General features: G+C 42.0%; 1 protein-coding gene across 2 annotated transcripts in view; it reads left to right on the top strand.

Moving 5' to 3' along the window:
• LOC102456693 (uncharacterized) overlaps nt 1-24,269 on the top strand; it is a 95,185-nt gene that overhangs the window by 5,272 nt on the left and 65,644 nt on the right. For both annotated transcript variants that reach the window (XM_089777326.1, XM_075924617.2), the window contains exons 2-4: nt 2,445-2,555; nt 9,154-9,270; nt 10,800-10,958. In XM_089777326.1, the coding sequence (XP_089633452.1) occupies nt 2,472-2,555; nt 9,154-9,270; nt 10,800-10,958 (360 nt within the window). In that variant the 5' untranslated portion in view covers nt 2,445-2,471. The remainder of the gene's footprint in view (nt 1-2,444; nt 2,556-9,153; nt 9,271-10,799; nt 10,959-24,269) is intronic.

Genomic DNA, 24,269 nt, shown 5'->3' with positions numbered 1-24,269 from the left:
TCTGAGCGGATGCCCTCAGCTGTGCCCAGACCTGGCCCGGTCCATTACACCATGTCACTCAGAAATCCAGTTGTCGAGTGGTTTTGCTTTAAAATCTGTGAGCCTGGAAGGAAAGGGGGAAGGGTTTTGGCTCTGCTCCCACCCCCACCACAATCCCATTGGCCTGTTTTGGTCAGAAGCTGGCCAGTGGGAGCTACCTGTTTCAGTAACAGGCAGCCAAGAAGCACCAACCCCCTCCCCCTCTGGGGCTAGTTCTCAGAACACATGGCTGCAGCCTGTGCAGGGCGGGGCAGGCAGGGAGGCTGCTTCAGGTAAGTACTGGGCTGCTGGCTAGTAAGTGTCCTGGACAGAGTCTGTCTCAGACACTGCAGCCCCTCCCTCCCTCAACCCTCTGCCTCCCATTCCTATCCCCTACTCTACTTACCAAATCCTCTGCCCCCCTCCTGCACCCATACCTCCCAGATCTGACACCCCAGTCCCCTGCCCTAGCTCACAACCTAAACCCCTGCACATCACTCCCCTGTACCTCCTCCTGTATCCCAATTCCCTGCCCTAGGTCACAATCCAACCCCCTGCAGCTCAGTGCAGTGCTCCACATTATAAGCATTTCCTCCACCCAAATGCCCTCCCTTACCCCAAGCTCCTTTCTGCACCTAACCTCCATCCCAGACCCTGCACCTCCTTCATTAATGTCACGGAAGAGTGTGGCCCTTGACCACTTTCCAAATTCTTGGAGTGGGCCCCCATCAAAAATTATTGCCCATCCCTGCTGTAGGCTAAAGAGAAGGGAAGTTATCGTCTTCAGGCTCCCCAGCCCGCTATTTTGTATGAGTTTGCCTGAATGAATCAAGGTGGTAGGTGGTAGTTATGCTCAGAGGCCACCTGCTGGACAGGACAACTGAATGTCTATCTTGGATTGTGAATTGCTTTGGGGAGCATGCAGGAGACAGATGACCAGACACTTATTAATAATTAGATATTGCAGTGTGCGCTCAGGTAGGGGTTAGGCATCTGGATGTCAAGAATGAGGCTGCAGTGTGCATGCCTAGACAAAAAAAAGTTGGGCATTGAGAGAGTTAATGCATTTACAATATTAAACGGTACCGAGCAGGAAAGTTGGTGAATCACTCCAATGCCCAAAAATCCTAAATATCCCACCCTTAGTGCGTGCATGTACCATGGAAGAGTTAATTTGGGTTCAACCATCAGTTTAAGTTCCAGATGAATAGCTTTTCAGCAATTCCCGTAGACTCATGGAGAAGGAAGGCATGCTATAGAAGGCAGCTGCTTCCATTCTTCCTTCTATTCTGAGCAGTAAAATTCCTACTGGTCAGAGAGTTTTGAGGTGTCTGTGAGGAAAAGATCAAAGCAGCAAAATTGCCACTCCACACCCCTCTCCAGACTTTTGATCCCTAATGAGCTACATTTTCTACTTTCTGCAAGAGAGTGGAGGGTAGCATATGGCCCTGTATTTGCAAGGAAGGCTATGCAGCTTCTCCTTTGGAAATTATGGAGAAAATTAGCTACTGTTTCAGTGGACAGAAAATTGGAAGTGCTGTAAAGATTTCAAAACTCCTTGTAAAACTCTGCCAGCTAATGTAGGATGAATGATGGTTTTTTTGTGGAGTCAAGGTAGGGGAGCAATTGCACAAGGTCTGTATAAAGATAATAGTAAGTCCTGGCATCAATTTTTTGGAATTTGAAATATCCCGTCCACAAACATTTTAAAAAATCCATGTCTGGAATTGGGATGTAATAATATAGTTGATTAAATGATTAACCGATTAGGAAAAGCTTATGGGTTAATGCTACTGGCGATGCGCATTTCCTCCCTTTCCCCCTACCCCAGTACATAGCCTGGCTCAGTCCTAGCTGGCGCTGGGTCCCGGGAGCTACCCCCGCTATGGTTCTGCATTAAAAGTATTTTAGGAGCTGGCGGACAGGCAGCCCGGCTCAGTTACAGCTCATGCCAGTCCTGGGAGCTACACCTGCTGCAGCTCCACAAGAAGAGTATTTTAGGAGCCATGCTGCCTGCCTCTGGCTCCTAAATTACTTCCAGCGCAGAGCCGCAATGGGGTAGCTCCCAGGAACCGGCACAAGCCAGGACTGAGTGCTTGCCGTGCTAACCCTTATAGATTAATTATATAGTCCACAGATTTTTGTGGACTGCACAATTAACCAATTACATGCATCTTAACATTTCTAGTCTGGAAAAGTAATGCTTCAGAACGTGTTCATTTACCTAGTATTTACTTCAAAGACAACATAATTTACTAAGGCAGTTGAATTGTATTATACTTGCTAAGTAATTTCCCAATAAAATGATTTGTAATATAAAGCTTTGTAAATATGTTCAATGTTGGTTTTGAAATTTGGCTAATGTAATTACAAATAATATTATTGTTCTCTTATTTTAACTGTCTTGCTTATCTTCTGTTTCGTAGCAGACCTGTAGTGAACTGTAATGGGACATGGCAACCAGCTTACAGCTTTATAAGAGGAGTACATTTCCTCCTCTTCTGAATATTTATCAGCCGCTGCACTGTAGGAATCAGGTAATCATTTTAAAAGATGTCGAAGTCGTCAGTGAAATACTACTTTAAAATGTGGTAATTATTTGCATTCTGAGAGAATCGTTTTATTTAATGAAAACATGCGGAAGATATGCAGAGTAACAGAGATCCAAGTGTTTTGGGACAAGTTCAGTTGATGAAATCCTCTTGTCTATTGTGACTCGATATTGCTGTTTCTTCGTGTATTTCCCGTGAGGGATCACACTCCTCCGCCTACCGCTAGTTCAGTTGAGATGAAAATTACAAAACAAACAAGGAAGCAGTAAACGTCTGACTAGCTGCTTGCTATCAAATACAGACTATTGTTTGGGTCTCGGTGGCATGGGGAGTTAATTTTCGGCACCAGACCCTTATATAGTAAGTTACAATTTTGAAAACCTCACTGGAGAGTGAGTTCAGTTGTCTCAGGCAAGTCTTTACTGGACATTCCTTCCTCCTAAAAAGCCACCTTCAAATTAATTGGGCATGACTGGGATGTGACAGTGTACACGTTTAACCGATGTGCCCGGGGTCATAGGTTAACCTTTGTGGTTACACGCAACCCTCCCCGCCCCCTGCGCTGCTGCCTCTGTATCCGAGAGAAGCAGCAGTGGGGAGGCTGCAGGGGCCAGGCGGCTCTGCAGGAGCAGATATACAGGCAGAGCCCATTTAAAAGCTGGCTCTCGCATGTACTGGACCCACCTGCCACCCTGCACTGTATCAGAGGCAGCAGCTCAGGGGGTCAGGCAACTCCTCTGGATCTGGTACTTGCAGGGAGCCTGCTTAAAAGCTGGCTCCCTACAAGCACTGGCTCCCATGTGCCCACCCCCCACCATGCTGCTGCCTCTGATACAGAGGCAATACCATGGGTGGGGCCTTGTGTATAACCGTGAAGGTTAACCGATGAGCCTTGGGTGCCATGAACAGGGGCTGGTGCCAGAGCAGTCTCTGCTGGCGGCGGACAGGGGCTGCTGGACTCAGTATGAGCTGGGACCCAGCAATCCCAGCTCATGCTGATCATTGCACTTCTGCATTTTAAATGTAGTAAGAGCCCAGTGTCTCTTTCTATGTTTTAAAATGCTGAGCTACAGTGCAGGTGGCTCTGGAGCTGGCACAAGCAAGGACTGCTCAGTCCCAGCTTGTCAGCTCTCCTGGAGCTACCCCTGCTGCAGCTCTGCAGAGGCAATTAGTGACTAATTGTATAGTTGATACAAACTCTATCAACCATACGATTCGCCAAATAATCACATTTTAACATTCTTACTTATGATTGCCTCTGTTCTCGATTCGGGCAACTTCAAAGGCATCTGGAACACGTCTCCAGTGATGGTTTTGAGTTTATTCCTTTTGCCAAATTTTCTTCTCCCCTTCAAATAGAGCTGACGGTGAGGCATGGCAGTGCTTTATATGTCCGTCACGTTTTTTGCTATAGTTACAGATGATGCATTTTACTTGAAGCAGAATTGAGCTCTGCTCAGGGTCTCTCTTTCTTGCTTTTGTTGCAACTGCTGTGCCATGGCAATCTGCCATTTTTCTAAAGCCTTCATTCGCTCACAGACCTTTCTGCAGAATGGGAATGGCCGGGATTATGCATATTTGTAGTGTGTCCGTGGTAGCAAGGAATTACTTAATGAAAGAGGGATTCTTCCCACTGTGAGCAGTGTGCTTATTGCGCTGTAGCTTGGTTCCTCTCCAAGGAGACAGATTTTTGTAAATAGGAGGAAAATCAGTAGCTTGGGTTTTTTGTTTTTGTCACATCCTTTTTTGAGGTAGAATTCTTATTTGTAGCAAACCTTTGTCCTGTGTGCTTTACTGTATAAAACAAACAGTACTTTTTCCCAATTGCCATTGCCAGCTCAGTGCTATCCAGGACATATTATTACAACCAGTTGTTTCACTGTGGAAGAATATGCAGAGTTGCATAAAAGGTGGCTTGTGTTTTTGTTTGGGGTTTTTGTTTTTTTTAAGTGGTACTACATTCATGTCTGAGGTAGTAGTTTTCAGTATTTTGGTCTCTTGTCAGCAAAAGGGAAGTGTTCACATGAATCTCAAACACACGTTTGCTGTCAGGTACAAATGCGCATAAACATGTAATAGCGTGACCAGCCTCCTAGAAAACTTTCTCCATGCCCTCCCCAATTTAAGGACCAGTTGAACGTTTTTTTAAAAAAAGTGGCTTATTTTAGCTCCCAACCACTTATGTGGCAGCGTCTATCATTCCCAAAACAATCATCGTACAAATCTGGATCTCTTAAAGTTGCCTCATAGGACTGGTTTTTGTTGGGACCAGATTGCCAGGAATATCACGTGGGAATCTGGTCCCAACAGCGTGATGAGACTCTGATGGAAGTAATTTAGGAACAGGATAAGCCAGGAATGGGCAAAATACGGTCTGCTGACGGGATGTATCCCTCCAGATGCTTGGATCTGGCCTACCACAGCCCAGTGGGACTCTCAGGCAGACTCCCTGGCTGCTGTGGCCCGCATGTGTCTCTGTGACACGTGCCCACTAGAAAGAGGGAAGCAGCGGGTCTCCACATGCTGCAACTCCCATTGGCTAGTTTGTGGCTAATAGGAGGCTGCGTGGACCATGCTGGGGCCAGGGCCTGGAGACACCCTCCCGCCAAGGGTTATGCCACACCAAATTGCGCATACTGGCCCCAGCAGCTGGCTGCTTTGACCACCATGTGTGGTTGTGGCAGCCCAGAGAGTTTCCCTGAAGCACCCAGAGCTCCCTCTGCACTCCAACTCAGCCCCAGACCGCACACGCCCTCTATTAATATAGTAGAAAAGTGTGGCTCCTGAAATTCTTGGAATGTGCCCCCCATTGAATATTATTGCCCAGCCCTGTGATAGACCCATGAGATGGGCCAACTAAGCCCAGGCTGGATAATGAAGAAATAAGCCACCGGCTTGTGACGTAAAAATAAATGAAGCAAAAAGAGCTTTCCATTGTATGAATTAGCTAAATAAAATTAAATGTCGTCTTGCAGTCACGGCTTCAAGTTCAGAAGCCAGAGCTGAGATCCTAGAGTAATCCAGAATAGGATAAGAGAGAGACCAATGCCCACACTTCTTACACTCACTCTGCAACCAACAGCCTTTGCTAATTGCAATTCCAACAAATAGCTCAAGATCAAAGGCTATCAGATCCTTATTTTTAAAAACATGTCCACGCTTTCTAAATATTAGGATCCTGCTCATTTTCTAGTTTTATAAATTTAAGGCCAGAATAGACCATTGTGATCACCTACTCTAGCCTGCTGTGTAACACATGCTACAGAAATTCCCCAAATTTATTCTTAGGTTTTAAAATCAAGATTTTAAACATTATCTGATGGAAAATCCACGATGGTCCTTGGCAAATTACTCCAGATTCTGGATACAGCCAAAAAGATACTTCATAAACCAGACAGGACTGCACAATGTACAGAGTGGTTTAAGAGTTAAGGGTGATTGGGTGCTTCAGTTCTGCCTTTCGGTGCTTTATTTTATTTTAACATAATCTTGACCTAGCGTTTTCTAGTGTGCTCACATTTCTTGTTTGTAAAGTCATAATGTTTTAATTAGGTTTAGGTTCAGTAAGGTGCTGGTATCTCACTGCTTCAACTCAAGATTCATGTTTTAATTCATTTTTTTTCCTTGTAAGCTCTATGAGAATTTTCTGTGGCATCTTGGCACTCCACCATTTCTGAGTTTGGAAGAATGTGCTAAATGTATTGGACTAGGAATGTAAAGGGATTACTGCTTAACCAGAGGCCCAGCTGAGCTCAAGCAGCCCATACCCTGGTGGGCATGACCAGGCTGGAGCAGCCCCCTGCCCATGATGGGCCACACGCGGGAGGCTGCTCCAGCCCGTCCCACTGCATTGTGCCGCAGGTGGCTGCTCCAAGCTGTGCATAACTTTTTAAACGGTTGATATCCCTGTGTTGGACCTATCAATTCACATTGCATGTCCCTTGATTTGGCACTTTTGAGTCTTGTATGTGAGTGCATCTAGCAGGCTTAGGGTTCTGGCGGAGATTGTAAAGTTTGTATGGGGAAACTCCATTCACTTCGCTGGTGCAGCCTGAAAAATCCAGTCCCTAGGATCAGGGTTTAGCACTGCTTTAAGCCAGGTGCTTATGTGCGGTGTTTTCAAGAGGAGCAAAATGTACATTAGCTTGTAGAGAAGAGTTTACAACTCTACCTCCAGTTTCATGAAAGTGTATGTTAGGCTTTGTGTGTGTATGCGTACACCATTCAGAACTTGCTTTTTAAAAACTGAGAACTCCATTAAGTAGATACAGCCATTCATGAGGCCTTTATACTTACAGGGGGGTTGTGAGCAATCGGTCAGTGATATGGTTCAAGCACTAGTACTGAAGTCAGCTACTGAAACCCATAGAATCAAATTGTTCTTATACTAGTTTGTGTATGTTCTCCGGAATAATTGTGGTTAGTGAATTATTACTCCAGAGCAGTGACAAGTATTTATGGATAAGACTTACAAATCCATTTTCAATCTGATGCGAGCGTTACAACATGAGAACAGCCACTGGGTCAGACCAAAGGCCCATCCAGCCACTGCAGCGTTTCCCAAACTGTGGTCCGCGGCCCAGGCCTGGTGGCTGCTGGCCCTTAGGCCGCTTGGACCCATTCGGTCGAATCGGGCCCCACGCCCCTGCACCCGGAAGTGCTGGCGAGTTAAGAGCCGGGCCCTGCTCCAGTGCTACGTGGGGCCGAGTCTCTCCCCACGCGTCCCCCTGCCCCTGCCACGTGCGGCTTCTCCTCGCCACCTGCCGCCAGTGCGCGGCATTGCACGTGGGCGGGGAGGACGTGACGTCACGCCCCAGGGTTTTGAAACCCACGCAAGGCACATGTCGGGGCCTGAACGCGGCCCCGCCACGGGGAAGGAGAAGGCGGGAACCGGCTCGTGCGGTGGCGGGGAGGCACCAAGGGCCAGGGGTGCAGGAGAGACATAGCAGGGCAAGTGCAGACCATGAGGGAAAGGGCAGGAGGGGCGGTGTCAGTGGGAGGGGGCCAGGAGGATGCTGGGAGAGGAGAGGGGAAGGGCATTGGGGGCTGGAGGGGGAGGTGCTGGGAGAAGGCTTGAAAGAAGGGGGGCATGAGGAAGGCCAGGATGGAGCAAATTGCGAGTGAGGGCTCAGAGGGGCAGGAGGGGAATGGGGCAGAGACTGGTGAGGGGGTGGGTTTTAGGGAAAAAGAGGGCAAAGGGAGGCACCAGGAGGGTGCAGGGCTAAGGGAAGGTGCAGGTGCCAGGGGATTCTGGGGTCAGAAGGAGGGGAGCGCTGGCCACCGGAAGCAGCACTGAATGGGGGAATCAGGGCAGGCTGGAGAGATTGGGGGGCTGGTGGAAGCAGGGATGCTGGGGGGGGTGTGAGGTTGGGGGCAGGAAGCTGGCTGGGGAAGATGTGGGCGGGGTGGGAGAAGCGGCCGCTGGAAGCAGGGCTGGACGCAGGCCGTGGGGCTGGCCAAGGCAGATTGGGAGGAGAAGTGGGGGAGAACTGGCCACCTGGGAGGGGCTTGGGAGAAGTGAGGCTGGCCAGAGGCACAGCAAGGGGAGCAGGAGGGAGGAATGAATCGGCCTGCAGGGCATGGGACCGACCCGACCTCGTTCCCCCCTCCCCCACCACCCACAAAGCACGAGTCAGTCCGGCACAGGGATTCTGCTGTCCGTCCGTCTGTCCTCCCCCCGACACACACCCCTCGAATAGTTGCGAACTATCTGGCTGGTAGACACACTCATGCAGCCTGAGCACATTTACCAGCCAGGCAGTTTGAAACTACAAACCGATACATCTAGTAATAATACAACTTACCTACTGAGAAAATACCAGACATATTATATGTCTGGTATTTTCTCAGTTTGTTTTTCATGTGTTTATATTTTTGGGCTGCAAAAAGCAGAACTGAAAAAAAAGGGTTCCAATTAAAGTAAAAAGTTTGGGAAACCCTGGTCTAACCACCTTTCTGTCTGTCTTATAGCCCATTTATCCAATCCGTATTCCTTAACTTGCTGGCAAGAATATTGTGGGTGACCATATCAAAAGCTTTGCTAAAGCTGGCACTGGGAGATTTGGGAGAACCAGAAACAACTTCTTTGCATATTTATCCTTTGATCAATGAATATGCAAATATGCAAATGAACATTACTAGTCCTCCAAAAGTTCATGAATGGATTTACTGGTCCCCGTGTCAAAAAGTTTGGGAACACCTGATCTAGTCCAATATCCTGTCTTCTGACAGTGACCAATGCCAGATGCCCCAGAGGGAGTGAACAGAACAGGGAATCATCAAGTGATCCCTCTCCTGTCACCCATTCCCAGCCTTTGACAAACAGAGGCTAGAGACCCCATTCCTAACCGCCACCGTGGCTAATCAATATTGATGGACCTAACTTCCATGTATTTAGCTGTACGCTGCCAGAATTCTGAAAAGTGATTTTTTGGATTCTATGGCTATTCTCTGATTTGAGTGGAAGAGACAAAGTAAGAGTTCTGTTATGCAGGAAAGGAAGTGTATAGTTTTTAAAGCGTCACAATTATCCTTGCCATGATTGATCCGGCCCCTATTTTGACATCCACATATTTCTGTACAGAATGATAAAACCTCCCCAAAAATGAGGAAAGATGAAAATGGTAAGAAGAGGAACAACAAGTCATCATTTAGTGATGAAGACAAAGAAGATGCAATGAAACGGGCTCTGCTAGAACAGGTAACTCCAGCATGATATTTGCAGATAACTTAAACTACCATGTGTAATAATTCCATAGAGTTAAAATATTTGGAGGCCAAAAGCCAAAGAGCTCTCCCTTGTTATCCACCTGGCCTGATGTCTTCTCTGGTTGTTGTGCTCATTCATTTCTTTGGCTGATAAGGGATCTGATGCTGATGTCAATAATGCCCATCTTGCCTTGATGTTGTTCCATTAATTTCAGGGTTATTGGATTTGACCTATTCCAGTGTAAATGAAAGAACAATTGGACCCAATGATCCAGTGCTAGTATTAACCACTCACCTCAGAAAGGCACTTCTCATACATATTTACAAAGGCGAAGGCAAACAGGTGTACTTGAATTGAGGCAGCTGTAACTATTACCAGTGTGCTTCAAATTGCTTTTACAAAGGACAGATTTTTAGCAGCATGCAGATAAACCAGGGAGTAAAACTTATTAGCTATTCGTAAACTCTTTGGATGCATTTACATAGCACAGGAATTTCAAAATAACCGACGTTATTTCGAAATAACAATGTGCGCATCTGCACAGCAATTCCATTATTTTGAAATAATTTCAAAATAACGGATGGCTTATTTAAAAAACTGTAAATCTCATTCCATGAAGAATAATGCTTATTTCGGAATAGCCGTACTGTGGACGCTAGATATTGTGGGTTATTGCATCATAGCACTACACAGTTATGATGCTATGCCATGTTCTTTGAGTACTTGGCAATCCAAACACACCTCTGTTTTCAGGATCCAAACCAGTTCATACAGAAAAGAAGGAATCCTTAATTACTTAGTGGCACTTGAGGAAAACACACAGCTCTACTGAAAATGCATTTGGGGCCTTGCAGTTTACTGAATCTTGGATCACAGAAAATTTTCTGCTGTGGTGGGAGTAAAATAAATGATGAGATACTCCTCTTAGTCCAGTGGAAGCCTGGTATTATTGAACCAGACCATAGTCAACAGCACCATCTGCAGGGAACTCACTACAATGCATTAACCTGAGATTATTTATAGTATATTTGTAAATATACAGAATGTCATCAATATAATAGTGGCTTGTTTATTGGCACTTTGAATGCCAAAAGAAGAGAACAAAATCATTCATGCTTATATTCCTTCTAACTTACAATTAAGAACAGCAGGTCATATAAGTTAGAGAAAGAGAAGACCTGATAGGTTCACCTGTCCCCAAACTAATGGCATCTATTGTTCTCAGTGGTATTGCACTTTTTTTAGCTCAGAGACTAAAGAACATACTTTCTGTGTTGATCTTCCTAACTTGTCGGATTTGTTTGAACTTTGGTTCATGGGGAAAGCTCAGGTTAAAATTCAAAACTGTTAATTAAAAAAAAAAAAAAATCCTAAACAAAAAATTTGATTCCTGCACAGCTCTAGAAATGAGCCTACATTCTGATGAGGAAAGTCCATGCTTGTTTTGGAAATGGAAATTATTGTAAAGGTGGTAAGAAAATACACATTTAACAAAACATTTGAATGGATTTTTTTTTCAGCGCTATCTTGAAAACTACAAGAATCTATACAGGCTGAGAAATGCCTTGTATGTGCGTTACAGGGATTTATTGAATAAGAAAGTTCAAAAGCAGCGAATTCAGATCCAAATGTCTGATCTCCGCTTCAAGCAAAATCTTGAACAGCAAGGAAAAAGAAAGGTATGCCTTTTTATTTTGAGGGAAAAGGGGAATTTGCCTCCTGAAAATAAACATAAGGAAATGTGTAGAAAGAAACGGAAGGCTTGACTAGAAAATTTAAGGAACTTTTTCCATACCCTTGTTTAGTTTGTATGAGTTGTCTTTTTTTTTTCTTTTTTAATCAATATGCAGGGTTTATGTGGATTGGTCTTTGCATTAACAGGCCATTAAGTCTAACTTCAGTATTGGGCAAATTGGTTGAAACTAGTAAACAACAGATTTGTCAGACGCATAGATGAACATAATTTGTTGAGGGTAAAGTCAACATGGTTTTTAATATCTTAAAGTCTAATCTGTTTCTATGAATCTTTTTATGGGATATCTGAGTTAAACATCTGTTCATAACTTCACTTTTGAAAAGAAGTCTGAATAAAAATCTCTCTTCCTTTGTATTGGGTTTTATTTGATTGCTGCCTATGATAGTAAGCCACTCATTGTCCTTCTCGGGGAAACCATGATAAATATGAACTGAATTTCTGGAAAACAGATGTAGGAGGAGAAAAAAAATCTTAAGCCTCAATATAATGTATCCCCAGCCTTTGAATCCTATGTTTATACACCATAAAGGAGCAAAAAGACAGATGCAAGAGGCTGTCAGTAACTGTAATACTCCACCCCGTTATATGCAGTTGGGTGGAAACATTAAGTGGTTTCTACTAGTTCACTTACTGATCACTACTGTTTCTACAGAGGGAGGATCTAGGGTATGGATTGAGCAGGACTAAGAGAGAAATCCTAGAAATAGCCATGTTTGGGAAGAAGGTTTGAACTGAATTTTATTATTTTGTAATATAAATAAGCAAAAAAGAAAAAAAGGCAGAGCTGGTGGAGTGATGTGTTCAGCACCTGCAGGGGTCTGGATCAAGAGAATATATGAACAGACACAATGAAGTCACCAAGAACCTGTATTGTTGCCAGTGAGACAAGGATGAATTTCAACAACCATGTACTATTACGAAAACATTCTAGAGAATGAAGAGACTAAGGTTTTACAGGATTTGGTAGTTGCCGTAGACTGAACAGTGCAGGAAAGCGGAGTAGACGTAGGTGGTGTAGAAAGAAGGTGAACAAAACCATGCTAATTGACATTGCCATACTAGCAGATAAAAACAGGAAACAGAGAAGATAGCAAACTATGAAGCAGGGATGTAAGAATTTAACTGGTTAACTGATAAGCATCGGCTTAAGCTCTTCTGCTAGTGAGTGACAGTTCCTGGCCGCTGGCCCACATTGCAGGCTCTACAGTATAAGGTTTATACTGCAGAGCCCACAGTGCCAGCTCCCGGGGAACAGGGCAGGCAGCCAGTGCACGCTAGGAGCTGGCTTATCAGTGCCTCCCACCTCTTGACCTACTCCAAGGGAGCTGGCTGCCGCCCCGCACTTCAGGCTCTGCAGTATCAGAGGCTGAAGCAATGAAGCAACATCTTGTTCTCCAGGAGTGTGGCTGGGAGCTGGTGCCCATACTATAAGCCAGCTTCCATTGTGCACTGGCTCCAGCTGGTGGCCCTCTGCGGGCTCAGTTGTATAAGCATTATACAGCAGAGTCTGAATCTGCAGTGCAGGCTGGCAGCTGGTGTGCGCCCATAGAAAAGTTTATGCTGCAGATTTTTAATGGTTACATAGTGACTTTATTTACGAGTTTTTTACATCCCTACTATGAAGAACTCTCACAATGTAGAATGCATATAGAAAACTAGAACAAAGGCAGTCCCATTGATTATCGAAGCACTCACAAGGATCACTAAAAGTGCTCTCGAGCTGTTTATTTACTCATCTTTCATCATGATCAGTGACCTCCAGGAGACAGTGTCTTTAGTCATTGTGACTATTTGAAAGCCAAGGGAGTAAAAGTGCAATTGAGCACATAAAATGTGGGAGTTTTGTGGAGAGTTTGACGCAACTTCTGACATCCCAAACCTACAGTGAGTCTGTGCTCTGGATCTATTGGTAACTCCAGGGGATACGTTTTAGATAACAGTTTATCTATGTTTTAAAGGTCTTGTGTGTTGCAAAGACTAAAAAATCCAAGTCCCCACGATGTAATATTAAGTGATAATAAACTTTAATAACGTAAGAAATCCAAACACCAGGAAGAGTGGTCATTTTGGTCTCTCATTTGTGGACTGCATTTTGAAAAAAGTTTAAAAAAACCCCATCTGCTTATGCCATACAAAGCCAATTGTTTACTTTTGCAGATAAATGTTGTCCCTAGCCTTTAACAGGTGCATGAAGTTGTCTCCTATATCCTTGCTTAGCACCTAATTAAATGGCCTGTGTTTCAAAAGTGAAGACCCCACAGCTTCTATTCAATTCAAATGAGTTATGCTAGCAGAGATTGTGCTGTGTGTTTTGTTAATGTAAGTTTTGCCATATCCTTAAGTATTCTTGTCTTTGCTTTTAAACACTTGAGTTTGTAAATGTTGAGAGCTAAATAAATTCTTGTCAGTTAGCAAGTTTAGCTAGACTTGGTGACATAATTCTGCCTAGTTTCACTGCGCAGAAACCACAACTGGCCCACAGAGCTCAGTTTCTATAGATTGCTGCTCCCCAAATGTGGATCCTGGTCATTTGTAACCCATCCATCATTAATGAAAGTGTCTTTTCTGGAGTATGTTTCTGCCATGCATTGGCCATGCGTTACAGTGCTTGTAAATCGATGAGAGGTTTTTAGGGGGACTTGTATTCCTTTCCTGATTTAAAAAAAAAAAGTACTCTTCTCCTGAGTCTTCACTGCTGAGCATGTTATGCTCCCTGTAAGCACTAGAGAACACTGCTGCCTTGAATAAAAGACCACAGTTTATTTCTAAAGGCTGCAAGTTAAGCTGCGAAAACGAAATTTTGGGTGACAAGTGAGTTCCGGATCTTGGTAATCTCTAGAAGTTACACAGGTCAGAAGAATTGTAAAAGGAACACTCTAGCACTGCTATTTATCCTCCACTGGTCGAAAATATGGAGGACTCCAGTACTTGTAAGTATTTGATATTTTGATCTTGGGAATGAATTGGCTATGGTTGGATGATTCATACTGGTGAATAGTGATAGAAATGTAGCCGTGTTAGTCTGGTGTAGCTGGAACAAAAAACAGGACTATGTAGCACTTTAAAGACTAACAAGATAGTTTACTAGGTGATGAGCTTTCGTGGGCCAGACCCACTTCCTCAGATCAAATAGTGGAAGAAAATTGTCACAAGTGAATAGTTACTTTTATGAGGAGTCCCACTGATGCCAGTTGAGGGTATGACTACAATGATTTAATAATCATGGCAGTAAGTCTCTAAGCACCAGTCTACAGGCTCAGGTTTGCGAGGCTTGTGCTAAAGTGCTACAAAAAGCTGTGTAGACATTATAGCTCAGGCTCTACGACCTACCCGCCTCCCTGGGCGTTAGAGCCCAAACTCCAACCAGAGCCCAAATGCTTCCACAGCTCTTTTTAGTGCTGTCATGCTGGCTTGGGTCTGCAGGACCGAGCTCTGAGACGTACTATTCAGGGTTTTTAAACAGCGTGGATGTACCTACTGCTTTTGTTGGGAGGGATTCCATGGTTTTGTTGTTTCACGTGTTGCAACATGTGATGTGAAAGCTGTGTTGTGGTGGCAATGCACCTGGCAGGGGGACTGCCTCTTGTTTTGAGTTTGCACAACCCAGCACAGTGAACTTCTGTCTTAGGATTGGGATCCCTGGGGCACCACTGCAATAAAATACAGTTCCGAATAATTTTCAGAATTATTCAACTACACTAGCAGGATGTAGGATGAGTGAAAGTAGGAATGCAAAATATTGAAACCAAGTGACGATACTATGCTAGGAAATAGTGTTTTGTTGCCGCAAGTGAATATGTTGCATTATCTCTGCATAGGGTCCTTAACAAGTTGAAATTCAAAAGAGTCAGGAGCAGTGAGTTCTTCTCTTGACTCCATCCTCCTTCCTAGTAACTGCATGATCACAAAATTCACTAGATGGCACTTATGTTCATTTGGTTTTAACAGATAAAAACCGTGTGTGCAGCATATATATTTTTTCAAGGTTATCGGGAGACGATAAAACAGGCATGTTAATTAAACTTGCAGCCATTCTTATATAGGAGTACATGACACTGTTGTAGAAATATTCTGAGCAACTTACACTATTTCATCAGATGCTTTAGATTTTCCTGTACAGGCAGTCCCCGGGTTACGTACAAGATAGGGACTGTAGGTTTGTTCTTAAGTTGAATCTGTATGTAAGTCGGAACTGGCGTCCAGATTCAGACACTGCTGAAACTGACCGCCAGTTCTGACTTACATACAGAATCAACTTAAGAACCCCAGGCGTCCCAAGTCAGCTGCTGCTGAAACTGATCAGCAGCTGATTCCAGGAAGCCCGGGGCAGAGCAACTCTGCCTGGGGCTTCCTGTAGTCAGCGCTGGTCAGTTTCAGCAGAAGCTGACTTGGGGACGCCTGGGGCAGAGCAGCTGGGGTGCTACTGGACCAACCCAGCAGCACCCCATCTGCTCTGCCCCAGACGTCCTGATTCAGCCGCTGCTGAAACTGACCAGCAGCGGCTGAATCAGGACCTGGGGCAGAGCAGCTGGTGTGCTGCGGGGTTGGTCCAGTAGTGCCCACGGGCGCTGCAGGACCAATCGGCAGCGCCCCAGCTGCTCTGCCCCAGAGTCCAAAACAAAAGCCTGGTCTGCTGGGGGGGGGAAGCACACTAGCTGCGCCCCCCCCCCCCCAGCAGACCAGGGACACGGGGAGCAGAGCCGCAGCGGCAGCGGGGTGCCGCGCCTCTGAGGCTTTGCTCTGGCAAAGCCTCAGAAGCGCGGGAACCCGCCCGGTGCCCCTGGTCTGCTGGAGACGGTCTCCAGCAGACCAGGGGCACCGGAGCAGCTTACGAACGGGGCTTTCTCGCCCCGACTTCCGGGGCGAGAAAGCTCCATTCGTAAGTGCGGATCCGACGTAAGTCCGATCCGCGTAAGTCGGGGACTGCCTGTAATAGGTAATACTGACTGTGCTAGTGTTCTTGGGCACAGTGCCATGGACTTCTGTGAAGTTTTGCCATGATACTCCAGAAACTTGGATCCTGTTTTTATTTCCTTCCTTCGACCTCAGCACTTGCTGCATGCCTATGCCCATATTGATTTTCCACACTCTATAAGAACTTGCTTGCTTTAATTTCTTCACATTGTAAATTAAGGGAAAATCGCCTTTTTAGTGTCCCAAAAGCTAGAAATAAAATGAAAATGAAATAGAGCTACTTGGGGGAAACTCCCTTCCATCTGTTTGATTCTGCCCCCCAAAGATACCAACAAGTTTTTGGATTTTCATTTTTTTTTAAAAAAGCTTAATAGATAATTTCATGGGAAATGCCTTTTGCTTAGTCAAAAACCACATATTATCCATTAAACAGTAGCAATGGACAGTTGTCAACCATCCCTACAATAAAGTCTTAAAGGGAAATAAAATGCAAGTACAACTGGAACGTGAGCTTGTACTCCCATGGGATATTGCAAACCGGTCTCACTATGCTTCCTGTTTTAACACATGGGTGACCTGCTTCTTGTATACAAGCCATACTCAATGGAAATCAAGATGATTTTTGTGTGTTCACTTCTAAAAAAAAATGTTGTAAGAAGAGTCTTGGTGCCTTAGATATGCTAGATAATATAATGAAAAGTAGGCGTGAACTTCATTGCTACATTTTTTTCTTTATTTTAAATGGAGTTTTATGAAATGCATTCTCTCACTTAGCAGGGAAGGATTAATGGATTTCGTATTCCATTGCAAAAAGGTCTCTAAACAGATAAGTGCACTATCCTGCAGGATCATGGCCAATACTCCCCTTTTTTGTTGGTATATTTTAAAACGTATGTTATTTCTCATGGTAAAATAGGTTCTAAAGATCTCCTGGGAAGAAGAAAATGTAGAAGTCTGAGATGTTTGGTATAAATTCATACTTTTTTGGATTTATTCCATCTGGTGTGAAAATAAATAATTGCTTCAAGATATTTACATTTCATATTGGTGCAAATGACGAGTAAACCTGAAATGTCTATTGAGTTATTCCTACCATGGATTCTACCAACCATGTGTTCTTCTCAAAGGCTTTAACCTGAACTTTTCATTCAAACCTTTATCCTCAGCTTGTTTATAACATTTCAAAACAGAAGAAACACTCCTTTCACCTGACAGCTTGTTAGGTCTCACATGGTTAACTAGCATCTTAAACAGCCACAGGAATCCCCAGAGAAAAGAAAAATAATCTGTTCTTTGTTTAAACTAATGGAAGAAACCCAACAATATCATGAGACAAAATTAGATTGCCCCTTTTAAAAATGGAAGCACTCAACTGCACTCTCCATAGCAGTCCACTGTCTCTTGGGCTCCAATTCAGGAATGTGTCCCTCCTTGGACAGCAGAGCTTGCTTCTAGCTAAGCATAATTGTAAGTGCTGCTTTGAGTAGGGGTGGATATAATCATGTGCTTAAGCGCCTTCCTGAATTGGGGCCTCTATAAGGAGCACCGCTAATTCAGGATCAAGTTCATCATTTTCCATCGCATATCTGGTCTTCTCATACTTATTGCTGTGAACTGCTTTATCAATGAAAAAATCATGAAACTGAAGTGATTTCCACAAATGCAATGAATTGAGCATCATTTCCATCTTCCTGAATTGCTAATCTTATGCCTCTCATTTTGAGTCTACTAAGCCCAACATAGTCTCCGACAGATTTGGGCTTTGGCAGGTTTAGAGAAATGGTTCCTTCCTACTGTATGAGATGGCTACTATTGCAGTAAGCATCAGTCATTAGCTTTGTTCCTTATGATTTTTCGTTAAAAATATTTTTTTCAATTTGTTTTGGTTCAATTTTGCTAGCCGTAATTCCAAGAAAATACTTTATTTTTTTTAAATTCTACAGAATTTTTTATATAAATCATATTGATGTCATCCCTTTTGAAATAGGCTGTTCCCATAAGGTAGAGGATTTTTGCACTCTTCCTCCGGTCCCAGATCTTACTCTAAAAAAAGTACTTTGATGGTAGAAATAAAAACAGTTAATTAAAAGATGACTCTACCCAGCATGAATAAACTAAACAACCTTGCCAGCCATACAGATCTGAGTGTCTTTCATATCATTCAGGATTGACCCAGTTGTCCTGAAAAGGACATGATTATTATCAAGAATGCTTCTTGGGCTACTGAGTTGCTTCTTGTGCTACTGGTCTATCAGACCCACTCTGACGCCTAGTATTGCAGCTGGGGAGAAGATGGTTGACAATGAATCTTGGGCTACCCAGCTGCAGAGACTAGAATAGATTTGTAGGTTGCCCCAGTTTTGATTGATTCATTCCTGTTCTGTAGTCTGACCACTGCCATGACCTGCACGGTTATAGTGCTGTCACACAAATCGTTACTGTGTGAAGTGCTTTGGGATTCTTTGAATGTGTAATATAAAGCTTTTTTCTCTCTGTCAGAGAATTTGGGGTCTGCTACACAAGAACTGCATGCAGGAGTTTTTTAAGCAGGAGTCATTTATAGGAGTCCTTTTGCTAGCAACAGGTGGGACAAACAGATGAGGTTTAAAGGCAGTGTCATGTAGGAAGTGATTAATAGTAATGCATAGATCCATCTTCAGTATAATACTAGATGGGTCATTTCAATCCATGACTAGTCACTTAATGATTTGTCAAGTATTAGGTGATCATGCAGAGGCTCAATGGGTTGTGACTAATTAGAGATTCAGTCTTGAAATACAGCTCAGTGACTCTTTGATACGACACCCCTTTTATCTGCTCTTTAGAGAAAGAAGTTGATTTTGGAGATGCAACTGCTGAATTTTAGAAATTAAAAAAAAAAAGTATCCACTTGGTCAATAACTACATTATTAAATCAAGTAGCAAATTCATAGTTTAAGAACTATTTGTTTAAAAAAATAAGTTTAAAAAAAATACCAAAACTCAACATGGCAGTTTTTGGCCCTACCAGTAACAGATGGGAGACGTAACTTCCTTTTAAAATAGTTTATCTGTACAGCAAAAATAGCAAAATGTTTAAACATAATCCTTTCGCATGTTTATGCTCTAGCCATACTTTAACCACGTTAGAGAACTGTTTTTATTTTGTGAGAGATTAAAGCCATCGGTCAAAATGTGCCTAGATGGATGGACAAAAACTTTTACATTTAGTGTTTAATAATTACATTTGTAATTGTTTGTCTAATGTGGTTACTTTAATAAAGCACAAGGAGAGTTGGATACAATCTTAGAATTGCTGATGTTTTCTGAAAAATATTGTTCTGTGTCTGTGTAGTGTGTGTTTGGAAGGGTTCCCACAGTACATAAATGCTAATCGTTAATTTTTTTTGTAGATGGAGCTAAACCCTGAATTAAGGTCTAATTTTAAATATTTTTCCTTTTTTGGTGTTTTTTAATGAGGTTTGGCCAACCAACATGAATAGGGGCAAATGTTTTTTGAACTCCTTTTTTACCATTCACCAAAATTATATATATATATAGAGGGAGGGAAGCAGGGGGAGGGAGGGGTTAAGTCCCTAGTAGCACAAGGAGATGGAGAATTCTTTAAATACAGTTCTAACACCATTAGGCCCAATCCATCATGCATAGCCATGTTAGAAATCATCTTGGTACTGTGTAAAAGTGTTTCAAAAGTGCCTAAGTCACATAAATTTTTTAAAAACAACAAATAGTCTAGTAGCATCTTAAGGACTAACAAAACATGCAGATGGTATCATGAGCTTTCGTGGGCACAACCCGAAAGCTCATGATACCATGTGCATGTTTTGTTAGTGTTTAAGGTTCTACTAGACTGTTGTTTTTTAAGTTTTTCGTGTTACAGAATAACTCAGCTACCCCTCTGAAGCTTTTAAATCATGAAAGTGCTTCTGAAAATGTTACCCATTTGCTTAATTAAAATGGGTTTCAGTATCTAGATTTTGTATAAACAGTCTAGCACTAAACATAATGTTTGTTTGTTTTTTAAACCAATAAATATTTCCCTTGCAGTGTCTGAGAATCTAAGAAGAACCTGAGTATAAACCAGTGGCTTACTTGATTTCCATTTTTGAAAGTTTAACAGTGAAAAAAGCAAATGGTATAAATGGTAAAAAAGTGATTTGTAAAAATATTTCTGTTTTACTAATGTAAGATGGTGTTCATATCATAGGTAAATGTTATTTAGAGTGTGTGATTTTTATATTGACAGAGTATCTCTAAATATAATTCCTAAATTCAGTTCTTGGGCCACTGCAGAGTTGAATGTATATATTTTGAGGCTTTATATTTCCTCTGTTTTTATGGCTAGGGAAAATGCACGAAAACAAGATGTTTGTTTCTAAAGAATTCATCTAATCCCTCAGTTTAATTTGATTTTAAAATCTTGTGTTTGTGATATGGCCATTGGCTTTGTAGAAATGTTTATAATGCCACCAGAAAAAAGAGATTGGCATCAGCTGAGAAGTAACCAGACAGGATAAAATGAGCGGAGGAACAAAGATCCTGGTTTTGTGTGAATTTCTCAATGATATTTTTAATAACTATGTGTTTCAGTTTTCAGAGACTTCAGCAAACATTTAAATACAGTTCTGTGAACATCATGGCTATGTTATTTTTGAATTTTTTAAAAGCTCTTTGACATAACTAATTTTCCAAATTCAATCACTTTTCCTTGTCCATAATAATACTGAGAGAGAATATTCTACAAAAGTTTATTCTAGACAGACCTATCTTGATGTTCAAAGATAATTTTAACTGGTCAGTAAACAATCTAATTCAAAATAACTTAATGGGCTGCCTTTGCAAGACATCTTCAATTCAAAATTTAAAGGGCATGATCTGATTCCATATTTTTCAAGAAAGGAACAAAATTCCTCTACTTAAGGTTAATATATCTGGTGCCACATCACAGGCTGTCTCTATAGGTCCATATTAAAGTAGAGTTGTAGACTTATTAGCATCCTATTAATATGTGCATAAAATGCAGTCTGTGTCTGAGCCCAAATACACAAATTGGGAAATCAAAGAGAGTTGTTCACACCTTTTGCTGGCTTCATCCTGAACTTTTATTTATCTTAAAACAACTTCCTTAAGAGAATTTCCTCTTCTAACGGAAACACTTCTCCATATTTAAAGGAGAATACTGCAGAGAACTGTGTTTTGCAGCCTTATAGTCATTGAGAGGATAGAAACTGCTTTAATCATAATGTTTTGAATCTTAACTTTTATATTTATAAAATAAACATTTATTTTAAAGAGCAACAGTTCAGGTCCTTTTTCAAATAAAAAATGAGTTGTGGGTGTCGCAAAATATGCATACACACAAAACCAAAGACTATGCAGAGGAGAGGCATTTTAAAGAAGTTCCACTTTGATGACTTTGTTTTGTTTATATTCCCAACTGTAGTAGCAAGTTTTTCTGAGAATCAAAAGGCTTATTTACATAGGAAAATTACACCAATTTAAATCTGTTTTTAAAACTGATTTAAGAACTACAGTGAAAAACCATATGTAGATGCTCACTTTTAGGAACATCTTATTTCTGTTGAGCCTAATTTAGTAACCAATTGATTTTAAGTTAAATCCATAAAAGCCATTCTTAATTAAATAAAAGCATCTACACAGAGGTTTGTCTGAGACCATTTCTACACTGCCATTTAGGTTGGCAAAACTTACGTTGCTCAGCAATGTGGAAAAATACATGCCAGAGAGAGAGAAGTTTCACCAGCATAAGTGGCAATGTACACAGCACTGTATTGGTGAGAGAGCTTCTCTCGCCTGCCAACATAGCAGCTCATTGGGGATGGTTTAATAATGATAGCAGAGCTTTCTCCTATCAGTAGAGAGCGGCTACATGAGAGATCTTACCGTGGTACAGATGCATTGGTACTGCTGTGCTTCTGTGAAGTCTCTAGCATAGACATTGTCTGAATTAATGTTAAACTCAAGTAGTTAAACTGGAGTAAGTTTTATGTCTGAGAAAGACTTGTGATAGCTATAAAATCGCACACCGGGATTATCTGATGACTGCAGCACAGCTTATACAAGACATCATTTTTTTCCTATTCAAAAAGTCACTTTCCAAGTTGTTTAGCAGCATTTTTATATTAACAATCTATTTTTTAAAATTGTAAACTGTGTTCTATCTGCCTGTATTTATGCTGCACTCATCCCCTGTGTGTCTAAGTACTTTCTCCTACAGAGGTTGTTTCTGAAAATGTTCTTGTATTTATCTTGCTTTCTTTTGTACAGTTGCTCATGGATGATTCCATTTTGCCTTAGTCCTATCCAGAGCTGACTATCTTTGAAAAGCATGACAACTGTAGACTGCATTTACTAATGTTTGTGCAAATCAAAATTAAAATATTAGTGTAAAATATCACCAGTCAATATCTAAAGCATTTAGCAACTGGAACTGATGGAAATGGTGTTCTAATTAGCCAGTATCCCATAGCTTCATTCCTTAACAGGAAAATTCCCACTCACATGTTTTTTTTTTCTCTGAGTGAGAACTCTGCAGGTGTATAGAATTAGTCACATATGTATTTTCTCAAGGCCAGCCATAGCGTTAGTAGATTATAGGGGTTCTTCTCTTCTTGGGGCCTTCACACTGACTACACACACTCCCCATATCTGCCAACCAATGTATTATCAGATTTTTTATTCTCTGATAGAATTTGGCTCTGCTGGTTGGCTGCAGAAGAGAATGGATTCTCTTTTTCTCAAAGCTCATATGAAAAATTTACTTAAGTCCTGGCTACTTGGCCCTCATACATGAATCACTGCAAGCTATGGAGCTATGTGAATAGGAGTGTAGGGAGCTGAGATGGCCCATTCCTTCAGTGCGGATTTCATGTCAGATTATTTGAGCATAGGTATGTGCTGTTTTGCATACTGCCCAGCAAAGTCTAGGTGGATCCATCTCTATGTTTTTCAGAAGCCAGAAAATAATTGTGGGAAATAATTTTGCAGCATAATGGTGAATGAGAATTTAGTTAAGGGGACTGATGTTTTAATATTTATTAAATAAGTCTGAGTTTAAAATATTTTTCTCTAAAACCAGTTATTTCTAGCGTTTTTAAGCCAGAAATGTCTGTTGTCCTTCTGGTATGTTGCGGTTTATTACCTTTTTTCTAATTTTAGTGAATTAAATACTGGGGAAAGTATTGGGTGAAAGACTCTGTAAACTGATGCCTGTTGTTCATCCACAGAACAGAAACTTGTTGGTTAGTTCAGTACGAGGTCCCCCACACTGCCATGCCAATATGCCTAAAAACCTGTGGAAAGTCACTGCCTCCAATCATTAAGCTGTCATTCAGATCTGTAAAACTATGCTAATGCTTTATATTATGGGTTTTATTCACACATCAGTGATTAGGGGCTTTATGTGATTATTTCTCACTCAGTGTTAATGTGAATTAAGGCCATGAGTTTCTAGATATGTGGAGGGGAATAAATAAACCCCACTGTACCCCCACCTCATGCCATTCCTATAGAGATCTGAGCTGAACTTCAGCACCCATAATGGCGTCAGAATATGGTGTGCATGTGGGGTTTGGGGGAGAGGCAAGAATAAACACATTTTGAATAAAATAATTGTCTGTTGTTAAACAAAATTCTAAAACCAAAATTAATCAGCTTCTCACCCTCAGTTTTTAATTGGATATAAAAATGTTCTTTCATTTATTTTTTTCCAGGCAGTTAGTGCCTTCTGGAGAGTTAAGAAAATTGTTAAATAGCCCGGTTTTCTGCTCTTCCAGATGAATTGTATTTTTCATCTGAAATTTCATATGCCATTCTTAGCATGCAGAATTAATTACTGCATCTGCAGATTTATGGATTAAAGGCTTTATAAACGCGTTGGCACCCAGTTGCTAGATTATTTTGTTGATGCTTTGCAGGTTAAGGGCTCCCTAAACACTTGTTGACACATAAATGGCAGTAGTTGTGTGGAATAAGCTGCAAAAATAGTCATCCCAGTCTGTGCTAATTTGAATGCATTTTTATGCATCCATTGTGCACAATTAGATAATATTAAGCACATGATCTATTGCAGTGATTTTCAAACTTTTTTCCCTGGCTCCCAGTGGAAGAAAATGGTTGATGCCTGTGATGCAACATAATTGTATATTTTGACTAGTATTTGGGCTGTGAGGTGTGGCTGAGAGATTCAGAGTGTGGGAGAGTGCTGTGGGTTGAGGCAGGTAGGTAAGGTGAGGACAGGGGTAAAGAGATCAGGGCATGGGAGAGAGTTCTAGGCTTGGGCAGGGGTTTAGGGTGTGGC

Source organism: Pelodiscus sinensis, chromosome 3 (assembly GCF_052426305.1).
Source record: "Pelodiscus sinensis isolate ZL-2025 chromosome 3, ASM5242630v1, whole genome shotgun sequence".
Lineage (NCBI taxonomy): Eukaryota > Metazoa > Chordata > Testudines > Trionychidae > Pelodiscus > Pelodiscus sinensis.
Note: the sequence above shows the minus strand (reverse complement) of the source record. Positions and strands in the feature narration are given on the sequence as shown.